The 12287-nt window shown below is 45.9% G+C and overlaps 1 protein-coding gene across 1 annotated transcript in view; it reads right to left on the reverse strand.

Moving 5' to 3' along the window:
- Positions 1 to 9402, reverse strand: part of THRAP3 (thyroid hormone receptor associated protein 3) — a 14840-nt gene extending 5438 nt beyond the window's left edge. The window contains exons 1-6 of the mRNA XM_010150494.1: positions 9254 to 9402; positions 4750 to 5655; positions 2594 to 3334; positions 1495 to 1667; positions 965 to 1076; positions 669 to 753 (exon numbers count right to left, since the gene is read on the reverse strand). Coding sequence (XP_010148796.1) covers positions 669 to 753; positions 965 to 1076; positions 1495 to 1667; positions 2594 to 3334; positions 4750 to 5655; positions 9254 to 9390 — 2154 coding nt within the window. The 5' untranslated portion in view covers positions 9391 to 9402. The remainder of the gene's footprint in view (positions 1 to 668; positions 754 to 964; positions 1077 to 1494; positions 1668 to 2593; positions 3335 to 4749; positions 5656 to 9253) is intronic.
- Positions 9403 to 12287: the final 2885 nt, after the last annotated feature.

Here is a 12287-nt window from a genome sequence, read left to right on the forward strand (position 1 = left end):
GTTCAACGTAAATATGTATGAAGGTGAATAAACAAAGGTTAAAATCCCAAGCATTTCACATTAAGCCATTTGTAGCATTGTTTACAGCGTGTGCAATGGCTTAACAGTCATCTACTCAGAAAAGCTAACACACTAAATTCCAAGCGGCCTGGGCTCTACAAAACCCAGTGCTGAATGTTAAAAGTAACAGCAATCAACAGAAATGGTACAGCAAGTTGTTAGCACAAATTTTATCATCTGCTTAATAGTGTATTTGGTTTAGCTAAGTATTTAGTTTTACTTTCCTCTTTTTGACATGCATGTCTTTTTGAAAACATGGTTGGAAATATTGCATGTATACAATTGAGTTGATAATACTTACAAGCAGAAAAATATCACAAAAAGTCTCTTCTCTCATCATGGGCACTTGTTCCAAAAATCCTCTCTTTTTTCTCAAGCTCACCTCAATTGACTTTGGGGTCATTTACCATAGTCTAACCACTTCACAAAGGTTGTTGATACATTTTTAATAAAAATTAACCCTTTGTAGTTCATTTTTAGAATTATGCCCATCCTTAAAAGAAAAACACAAACTTAAGTAGAGAGTAATTTAAACAAAAACATCACTGTTAAGTTCATGCCCAATGCACTCATTTTGTTGAATTAAACTAAGCAGAGTAACAGTTCACCTTGAAGCCAGGATCTCTGGAACTTTTTGTTTCCTCTTGAGAGAATCCATGTTTTCTAAAAGTACTGGGAGATATATCTATCCTCCTACAAGTAAAGAAAGCACACAGATATACTCTTGCCCATATGAAGAATCTGAAGTTTTACACCAAATGTCATTTAAGGCAGACACGTATTCCCCCAGGAACTCAGAACTCTCCCCCCGGCCTTTTTTTCCTGAAGGGAGTTATACCCTGGAATTATTCCAGAGTTAAGAGGAGGAATTCTGAAATGTTAGACAGCGTTGAATGGCACCAACCTGTGGATTTCAGGGCTCTTCTTGTTTTTAGCTGCATCTTGTTCCATTCCTTTCTTTAGATATTTGGTAAAGCGTTCATTCAGTGTCATTCCTGAAGACCCAAAGTGATGCTCTGTTGGGTGTTTGAGTAAAAAAAACCCATTAATACTCTGTTTGCAAAAAGAAAGCACCCAAGTCCTACAGCTCGGCCAGATTCCGATGGAGCAGCACACACTGGTGAGCAGCTCTGCTGCTGCTGACAAAGTCCAGTTTCAATCCCCAAATTAGCAATTTATTCAAGTGAGTCACAATTTCCCTAGAATACACAAATTCTAAGTCACGGTCCTTTTGAATATTGCTCAGGTGGAAACAAGAATGCCTCTCCTGCCTTTCCAGAAGAAGAGTCATGTATGGAAATAAGGACGACTCAGATTGGTGACAAATCTGCCGGAAAACAATGCTTTCAGCATGAACTAAAGTGCCTGAAACCCACTTATTCGGGCAAGGGAGGAGCGAGCCTTCATCTGAGGATACACGGACTTCTGACCTACCTCGTACGTGATGGACTATAGTCACTATATGCTGAGCAAACAGTTCAGAAGGACTTCGCTGAGACTGAGCGGACTGAATGTGATGGAAAATGGAACGAAACTCTTGCTCTTTTCTGTTGCTGTGCACGAGGTCCCGACACAGTTTGCGTTCCTGAGCCAAGATGCCACTTGGACTAGAAAAAGAACAGACCCCATGAAACAGAAGAACAGGGCAAAGGGAAGCAGTTTGAGACTATTAACATTTCACAAGTTGGAAGCTGACTGCGGTTTTGTTACGTAGCATCACACCCGACAGCATTCAACAGCGTGAGCAGGACGCTTATTCACACATCTCTGAAATACACAGATGTAGGTCACACTGTAGTAATTCAGCTCTCTTGGCATTCTGTATTTGAGGGCTGTGCAGGGATTAAAACCCCGACACCCGGTGAAACACCAGCCCGTTCTTACACCACTTGCCGGCCGTGATCTTCTGCTACTGTTCCTAAACTCAGGACCAACCTCTAACATCGCAGAGAGCGTACCAACACTTACTGGCTACTGCTGCACAAATGTATTTTCTGGAATAACTTTTTACTCTCAAGATTTCTTGCAGAAATGCTGAAGCGGCTCTCAGAGCTTCCTAGAGTTTCAGGAATGCTATGTTGGGAATAAGAGTAGTTAAAACACACTCCAGAGAATCAAACGTCATTAAGCAGCACTGAAACTTGACTGTACCACCAAGCTTCCAGCAGCAGAAGCCGCTGACACCCAGCTCTTTCCAGAGCCCAGCAGAGCATGGAACCTGCTGCAGAAGCATTTCCATTCCGAACTGAACTTACATCTAGTCGTAGAAAAAAATCAGGAAGAGTTTGGCCTTCGCGCTGTACTTTCACCACCTGCGAGCTGGTAACCCCTTCCGACCTCCCACCACAAAAACGGGGTCACACAAGTAGTGTAATGCCAGAAAAAAATCTGATCTCTAGCTCAAAAAAACCGCAAATTGTGATGCGATATTATTTAAGCCTCCTCACACTCGGCAAGTGTCTGAGGATCTCGGGAAGAGAAAGAGGCCACACCCAACTGTTCAGACTTCTCACACAACCGAGCGCACACTTACCGTGCAAGGTCTTCATCAAAGGAATCCATGCGAATGTTGACCTGGGCCTCACGAGTAATGGAAAAGGAGGATTTGCCAGGAGCTAGCCCCTCTCCTTTGGTGCCGGGTTTCTCCTTTACCTCAGAAGCCTTCCGTGGTGGGGGGGAAGAACTTTTTTCCTGGCTTGATTTGTAAGTGGTGACTCTAAAATTCTTTTCAGGAACAAACCCCCTGTGACCTGGTTCAGCTCTCTTGGGTGCCGGCCTCTCCTCTTTTTTTGATCTTTCAGAATAGCTTTCCTCCTCCATTTCATCCGGTTTCCTTTGCTTCTCTTTTCCAGGTGGCAGGAACACCACACCTTCCCATTTTGCTGGCCTATCCTCCTCTTGACTTTTACTTGAAGTCGCTACGACTTTAGACATAAATTTGGGCTCATCATCAAATTCGGAATCTTTCCGGCCCTTTGCCTTGTCTTTCTTCTCCTGCTCATCCGTTTCCTCTTTGCCATAATGACCTTCCTTGTGAAACTCCGGGACCTTTACCTTGTCAAACTCATCCCGGAACTTGTAGCGCTTGGGCGACTGGCTGCCGCGGTATCCCTTCTCGGAGTCGGCTTTGGATGCATAGGAATCAGATTTTGCCTTTCCATCTGTTGATCCCAACTCAGAGAAATTCCCTTTTTCTTTATTTTTTTCTTTTTCAGCATTTGTTACTTTCTGTTCTTTGTCTTTCCCATTCTCAGTTTTCTGCTCTTCCACGTACCTGTTCAGGAAACAGACATGACAGGAGTTCTCGTACCAGGAATCAGAGAAGTGAAGACATCAGTTGAAAGCAGCCAAACTTCGGAGAACGCCAAGCTACGCATGTACAGAGAGCTGCCTCTAGGCCCTAAAGTAATTAAACTGTGAAGCAGATCACTTGGCCTGGATCTAGGCTTCCAGTTCTCCATAAATTCAGCAAGCGTAGAAGAAAACGTATATGCAGAACCGAGGAAATGAGGCTTAAGAACAAATAAAAAACAACTTACCCACCGATTCAGTTTAAGGAAAAGAGTAACATCTTACCCAATCCGTTTATTTACTTACAAACCTGGTTCAGGAGAACAACACATCAAAACTTTCAAACTGGGCTGTTCTGCTTTAAACAACACACTGGAAATAAAAGCCTCAAAAGCTACTTCAAATTTTGGATGCAAGTTTCATAGGTAAGCTAAATACTTCCTGACAGACTGTAAACACAAATAAGAGCAAAAAGGTTAACAGAGGAGAATATTATTTTTGCTGGGAGAAGACAAAACACTTCAAAGCAAAAACAACAATTTATCAGTGGCTCGTTTAACGCGTCAGAACTAAGCTTTAAAGCATTCATTAAGCAAAACCCCTCGCTTCGAGGGAACGGCAGCAAAGCCCAAGGACGTTAGTTCAGGGCTCTGGAAAGCCCAAGAGTTACAGCTTTCTTTTGGTTTTAAATTTCTGAATTTCAGACATCCTGGACACAGAATCAAACCAAAATAACTTTAAAGAGATTTAGAACTGCCGTGAATGCTACTTCATCTTTGAAAGTGTCACCTTCAGGCAGGAATCTGCCGCGGACTAAGGGGGCAAACAGAAGCGCAGAAAGCTGCCGCCTTCTGTCCGGAAGGATGTCTTCATCCGGCGATGATCCTGGTGCTTTAGCTTCTCCTACTCCCCACATACAGGCACGACCACCCCAACCCTGCCTGCCTCCGGCTGCTGGCAGCAGGATATGCACTCTGAGTTAATCACATGCTGCTGATCTGTAATAACTGATGTGATTCAAGAATGCTGAAAAAATATCTTCAGCTGACAAGCGAGTAACCCCGAAATGCAAGCTCCCAGCGGGCCCCATCAGGCTGCTAGAAAACTTCACTGGGCACATCTTCAAGCGTTCATGAGTGAATAACATCCTGCAGGGAGCCCCTGGAACTATCCGAGTCAGAAAACCAACTCCAACTTCCCAAAACACAGGCCTAACTCTGTCTTTTGTTCCGTAATTCAGACCTGGCCAGGCCCAAGGAGCTGGCAGCTCGCTGCCTGCACCCTGCACGCACGGGGCCTCGCTGCAGCCAGAGCTCGCCACCCCCCGCAGAAGCCTCGCAGCGCTCACGGGCAGCGCCTACGCGCACACGCCGCAGCGCGAGGAAACGCATCACTTGCCTTTTGGAGAAGGCTCCTCCTCCGGGAGCCGCCGTTTCCTCCTTCTGGGATGTACTGTACATGGAACCGACCGGGGTTGGACTTTTGCACACAGGGCTCTTCCTTGTGGGGCTCAAACTGGATGAGCCATGCTCAAAGGGACTCTGGTGAGCGCCCGCCTGAAAGGAGGTGCCGCTGCTTTGTAAAGTGGAGCTCATGGGCGACGGGCTGGAGAGCGGAGGGCTCGACTTCTGCAAGGGGCTGGGCCGAGGAGAACGCCGCCTCACCACAACCGACTGCAGAGGGCTTTTTAACGCAGGACTGCGTTCCCGCGGGCTAAGCTCGGACACAGAACCTCTTGACGCCGAGCTTGTACCGTAGGCGCTCGCATCTTGCCACGGTTTTGATCCTTCAGATGCCTTGACGTCTTGAGCCGCCGCTCCTGAGAACGGCTGCTCCTTAGACTCGTCACCTTGATTATCTCCTGCAGACTGAGACGCCCGGGTATCCTTGGAAGATGACTTCTTCTCCTTCCCGGATTTACGCTTGGAAGACTCAACTCGGCTATGGTTTGAGGAAGACCGGGAAGAGGAAGACCTCCTTGACCGATCAGAAGATGACTTATCAGAATTTCTAGAATGACTTCTAGACCTTGGTGAAGGAGACCTTCTCTTGGGCGAACGAGAGCGTGACCTCCCTCTACGAGGGCTATAGGCCTGGCGGTAATTTTGCCAGTTTGACCTGTAATTCCCATAGCCTCCTCGGTTATACTGGCCCCATGGATAAAACCCTCGATTTCGGCCACGAAAATAATACGGTCTCCTGTATCCTCTATTATGGCCTCTGAAATCCCGGTTCTGATAGACTCTTGGATGGTTCCGTTCTCTGTTATGAGATGGAGAGTATGATCTTGAACGGGACCTAGAGCTGATAAAAGAAAGAAAAATTACACAAATATTTTAAAGTTTATTCTTCTGTCACAACTTTTTATTTGAGGCGTTATAAAAAAGCATTTGAAAAATTCATTTCTAAGCTTCTAGATGTCAGAAGCTTCTAGCTTCTTTGGTCTACCCCCACCCAGCTGGGGTATTACACTTTGCCCTCAACAAATTGCAGTGGAAATAACTCCTGTCTGTGATCCAGCCAAACAAATATTTGACTTGAGGACTGCAAGAGACCACGATGAGTACACGTGGCTCTGCGTTTTTCTAGGATGAACGTGGCTGATACCCAACTTCAGAAAACGTCACCTGCTTCAAACTTCCAGCCCTTTACAACTGAAGGTCAAAAGGCTGTATCTCATGTCTCCTCCACACAAGTATTTCTTTATGCATGTCGTGCTACCATTTGTGGAACAGATCCAAAATTTTCCTGTTGCGTCCCTCAGTTTTCTCAGGTGCTTCTGAAATGCCGACAACCGAGACAAAACCCTGTTTCTTTGTCGGGCGAGTTGGATCGATCGCTGCCCCCTCAACGCAAGAGGGGCAGGAGTGGAGCAAACAGGTTAAAGTTTCCAAAGGTGCAGCCTCTGCCACCCTTCGGAAGCTGGAGCTCCCAACAAGCGGGAGAGCAGAGGGATGTGGCTCTCCGGCCCGATGCCGCGAGATGGCACTGTGCAGTGTCCCCGCCTCGCCCCACCCCTGCACGAAGACGCCTGAGAGCCGAGTCCCAGGCACGAACACAGCCTGGAAGAACACAGATTCAAGTGGCAAAACGTTAAGGCCCAATTGTTCCAACAGTCTCTTCCGCTACGTTTTTGGAGCTGCAGCTGTGTAACTGTTTAAAAGCCCTGCTGTAAGCTCAGGATTAAACACCAGCTTTACAGTAGTTCACAGCTGCTGGAAAAACACAAACTTCGGCTAAAAGTCAGAGATTTTAGCAACTTTGCACGAGTAAAACAGAGAAAGTGTCCAAATGAGAAAGTTTAAATAGAAAAGAGATTATTCCAAACGGCATTTTAGCACACAATTCTCACTGAAAGCATCCCCATGGTCCCTTCTTACACCGAGAACGAGCCAGTCAGCCCCAAAACACACAGCGCTCATACTCCAACGGTCTTATACGGCCTGGCGATGCACAGCTCCCCGCTGCTCCCCCTCTGCTCACACCCCAAACCCTCCCAACGGAGGGGGATACAACGCTGCCGTTAGAATTCCTACAAGACCAGCATGCACCCATGCAGAGACAAACTCCTGTTTGTATTTCTTCCACCCAACAACTGGAGATCAGCATGAAAGAGTTTACATGTACTATAGTTATTGCTAGCCAACAGTTTAATGATCATTTTAAGACACGCTTCATCCGCTACTTCAAACAACCAAAACACCTACACAACTTACCCGAGACACGTCCTCATTCGAACGACGATGACGACAAGGGAAAGCACGGAGGCAGGCGGCAAGAACCAGTTAGAGGGAGCCCTAGTCAAAAGCCCTAAGAACACACACGCTCCCGTTTTCAGACAACTGCTGCGTTTGTGACCGATTCCCAGCAACGGACACCGCTGCCAACATCTGTTCTGTCATGTTAGAGAGGTTTGCAGCAGGAAAATAGCACTCCAGAAGTTGCAGAGATTATTTACAAGAGATCTTTTTACCAAAATTACAGTGAGCGCGGTGTTTCTTTTGCCTAAGAAGTACTAATTCTCCCAGCTCTGCCAGCCCTGCAGCTAGCCAGCTAACACAGCCTGCTCCAGCTCTACAGCATCCAACAATTTTACAACAGGTAAAAGTGTAAAAGAGACATAAAGGAAGCGAGAACTGTTAGGCAGACTCCAACGCGGCAAACACAGAATGAACAGTAAGCATACCACAACAATTCTTGTGGAGAATGCTGAAGGACACAATAATGGATTTTTATGCCAAGATACCCCATGAGACCTACCTCAGCGAACATCCTAACGCCACAAAAGGTGAATTCTCTGTACTAACCCCCTCCATTTCGATGCCTCTCTTGAAAAAAAGGAGTTATTTACACAGCACGAGTAGACTGAGCAGCAGCACAGAGGACACTATCGTGTTCGCACAGGGTGCCTTTGTTTTCAACTGTCAACGTTCCTTCATAGCTAGGCAGATATTCCCAAATGACCACGTATCTTCCAGCATTCCAGTTTCCTTCTGCGAAGAACTCGGTTTGACTCAAGTCTCCGCCTCTAATCTAGTTTTGTCATGTCCTTCTCGCTCCAACTGTACACTTATTAGACTCTGCATTTTAAAAATCTCTTAAACTGTTAACGGTTGCATGCGTTTACAGTCTAACGATTTCCAGAATATGTTAGTAATTAAAGATTAGTGAAAAAGCAGCTGAGCATCATTATACCCAGGCCAACTGGAACGCCCTGGCCAGATACAAAACACTTAGCTGAAAGAAAGCAGATACCCTGATAGCCAGGGAGGAGATGAGCCTTTAGCTGGCCTGATCAGAAGCAGTTCAGGAGGTAAGAACAACTACTTTGCACGTTAATGAGCTCTCAGAACTAACTGCAGCGAAATTAACTTTATTTTATCCATCCAGAAGGATCCTTTCTGTTAACTGACTCCTGTATGCTGAGGGGAGGGGCAGGGACACAACAACTATTGCCCCTACCTTTCACAGCAGTATCTTAAACTGACAGGAAAACTCAACTGAATTTGTTTTTAGAAAGAGAGGGAAAGCATGCAACGTCTGCAAAGGCCCCTCCAGCCTGGCATCGGTCACGTTCACAGCTTTAAAAGAGCCAAAGACGTTTAACAAAACAAAGGAACGTGTTTTGCTACGGACCCTCCCAGCTCTTCTTCCCCACTCCCACTACAGAACACACAAACTCACTGCAGACAGAAAACAAGTGTCTGATCAAAAGCAAAGCCTCAGCATATCTCAGGTCAGGATGAAAAGCGTGAATGTTCGCCCTCTGTCATGCTTTGGCAATTTCAGACATTCTCATTAGCCATTAGTACTTTTAACACAGGAAACAGGTCTCGGAGATTGCGCGTACTTAGCGTTAGGAAAAGCCCAACCAGCCATCCTGTTACTCCAGCAGCAATTAAGAACTGCAGAAGACCATGGGGAAAAGAAAAAGTGCATTTTGACACAAGCTTCCATTAATACCTTTGAGAGAAAACCAGGTACAGAGGTGTTCTCTAAGGGCCCAGTCTACACAGGCTGTTGCAGCCTCTCCCCTGACCAAACGAGCTGTACTCACAGAACCTGCATCTAGAGTTCCCATTAGCGTCCGTATCAGGGGAAACGGACCTGGACAGAAAACCAAAGCTCTTGTTCACCAAAAACATGCTACAGGGACCAAGTCTACGGCTTAAAAGAAGCCTCAATCTTGACGCTGCTGAGAAACAGTCCCAATTTATTCTTCCAGCTGACTGAAAACACTCAGAACAGTTCGGGTCAGCAGTAAACAGCCTAAAACACAGGAGACACTGTCCTAGACCCTGATCAAAGTCTTTCCCTGGAAAAGGCCTGAGTGACACACCAACTGAACGGGACAGAGAGGAAAACCAGTCACACCTTTGGCTGCAGAGCTGCACGCACTTACCTAAGCCTGCGTTTTCTTGACCGTGAGACAGAACGAGAGCGGGAGCGAGACTTGGAGAAGGAACGTGAGCGTGATCTTGATCCAGACCTCGAGCGGGAGGAACGGGACCCAGATTTCGATTTGTTGGTTTTAGACATCTTTGCAAGCACCTGCCAGCTGTACCTGAGGGAAACAGGGAAATAAAAGTATTTGAAAAATGAAGTCATGTGAGAGAACAGGCAACATCTGGCAGCCTGACAAACTACGGGGTGACGCGAAGCTTGATAAGACTGGAAGCATGTCTGGAGTGGCTGGCTAAGAACTGCTGAATGGTCTTGGGCTCCGAATAGAAGGTTTCTTTATTTCAGTCTAAGGAGGAAATCTGCAAAAGGAATAAAAGGTTTTCAACACAGTAATTACAAAGTTGAGTGCTGCAGTCGAAAGTTAACACCCCCTGGTCTTGTCTAAATGTTCGGAAGGAATCACGAACAAAACTTATAATCCAGGCCACACGAACATAACCCTATTTGCACAGATCTGGGAACACTCAGGTTAAATCCCAGCCACACTTGTCCTGTCTGCTTGTGCCATTTCTGCAGTTGTCATGATCAGTTACAAGCACGTATCATCCAGCGAGGAGTTCTGCTGCAGCCAAAATAATTCAGACCTCCTTCCAAATACTCACAGGCATTCAAACGCTAAAGGCAGGAGGGATTACACATTAAATGACTCCAAATCACTACAGTTCTGAACTACCTGGGCTGTTTTCAGGAATGTATCCAGGTACAGTCCCATAAAAGATGTTTCAGGGAACACAGTCTGACCACATAATTGTTCCAGTTACACCCTACCTGATGTGTTCTCTTGTAAGCATCGACTCTGTATCAACCAGCAAGATTTTCTAAAGGATTTTCATCATCTCTTACCTCCAGGGAAAGAAAAATATTCAGGATGTTTAAGTTGAGGGGACAGTGTCATATTGTTTACGTCTGAAGGCTGATAAAATTCAAGGTGCTGTATTCCCTTCAGTGGGTCAGATTTTCCTGTCTGTATCCAGCAGAGTCAAACACATAACACAGTTTTCCAAGAGGAACCTTCACAAACTTCCCTCTTCATGCTACCAAGAACCTCCTTTTGTGACCTGCCTTCCACAAAGGGCCGTGGAAGCAAACCCAGCAGTACCAGAGCTCCGGTGCCTTTTCTGTCCAGCCATTACAGTGCTTCTCAAGTGTAGGAGCAGTTGACCTACTTAACCACTGTATCCAGCCATAAACAAAATTCCTTACAATTTAAGATTTGATCATGCTGCAAAATACACTCCAGCTTTTGAATCCCTCTCAGTTCCAGTCTGGTTCTTCAGCTTAAACGGAAAATGCTTTGGTCCCTGACTTGGCAAGGAGGAAAGGGACTCCACTCTCTTGCTCCTCAGATTAAATTCCCAGTCTCCTTTATTCCCATTCCTAGAGACTGGAAGTTTCAGTAGTGGGCTGGAAAAGGGACCAAGTGCGAGTCTGAGTCAACTCTTTGGACTGTCGAGTATTCCACATTAGCAGTTGGTATCAAGATTTGAACTCTGCAATTCCAAAGGTATCTGAGGAAGTTGAGAGGAAAACCTGCTTTCTTCACCCAATACATAAATTTCATTCACATCAGAAGCAATGTATTCAGCATTTAACGGGATTCTTTAGGATTTCCTAAAAGAAATTACATTTTGTCCCCTTAAACAATATTTTATTAACTTTATCTCTCACGTTACTTTCAGAAGCTCAAAATACACAAGAGCAACAAAGGAGCATGTTCAGCCTGGAGAAGGGATGGCTCCAGGGAGACCTTAGAGCTCCTTCCAGTGCCTGGTGGGGGCTACAAGGAAGCTGGGGAAGGGGGACTTTTTCCAAGGGCAGGGAGTGACAGGCAAGGGGTAACAGGTTTAAACGGAAAGAGGAAGATGGAGATGGGACATCAGGAAGGAATTCTTCCTGCAGAGGGTGGGGAGCACTGGGACAGGTTCCCAGAGAAGCTGTGGATGCCCCATCCCTGGGAGTGTCCATGGCCAGGCTGGATGAGGCTTGCAGCAACCTGGGCTGGTGGAAGGTGTCCCTGCCCATGGCAGGGGGTGGGGCTGGTGGGGCTTTAAGGTCCCTTCCCACCCAAACCATTCTTCGACTCTGTGATGAAAATCTAACCAATGTTTTATCACACACAGCAGTGCACACCCCGGGGCTGTAAGACCCACCCTGTTCAAGGGGGCAGAAGCCCTTGGCCTCTGCGGCTCTAGGAGAAAATAAAGCAAACACTGTGCAAGTACATGAGATGACAGAACCCTGAGAAAACTGAGCAGCAATAACTGTTGTGATGGTCCAGAGATTACACACTAAGTTACTGTAGTTATTTATTTCAACAGCTAAAAAGCACCTCAACTCACGCTATGAGCAGAGAGGCACTCTGACAATAAACCTTCAAAACCCGAGCATCTGCGAAACAAATGCCCCGCCATGTCCATCCCCCATGTTCTAGAAGAGGAGGAAAACCAAGACTGCTCTGGGAATTAGGAAAAGGATTGTAAAGACAAAATTTACACTGAGGACTGTATAAAAGTTATCAGTAAACTTTTCAGTGACTAAGTTCCTTTTTTCCTTCTGGCTCTAATCCCCATCTTAGTAAAAGCTTATCCTTTTTTTCACATACAGATTAAAAATAGAGATGCACAGGTATACAAACACAGCCCATGGCGTACTTCAGCTGCTGTATCCATTTTAAGCAAATTCCAGTGCACTGACTTGCAGGGTTTTCACTTTCAGTTGCTCCCCAAAGCCAAATTACATATATGGTTACCAGCTACTCCAGCTATTGCCAGGACACTTTCAGGAACAGCACAACGCCCGTCACAGCAGCCAGCCCTGGGAAAGTGGGTCGTTGCTCATCACGAGAGCTGGTACTTTCCAGAAATGGGAAGTTGCCTTTTATTTTAAAAATCGTGTTACACGTTCCCGTTGTTCCCTTTCACTATATTAAAGATGCTATATCAATTCAACTAAAGTATTTTAATACATTCCAT

The sequence above is a fragment of the Eurypyga helias genome, unplaced genomic scaffold (assembly GCF_000690775.1).
Source record: "Eurypyga helias isolate BGI_N326 unplaced genomic scaffold, ASM69077v1 scaffold5404, whole genome shotgun sequence".
Classification (NCBI taxonomy): domain Eukaryota; kingdom Metazoa; phylum Chordata; class Aves; order Eurypygiformes; family Eurypygidae; genus Eurypyga; species Eurypyga helias.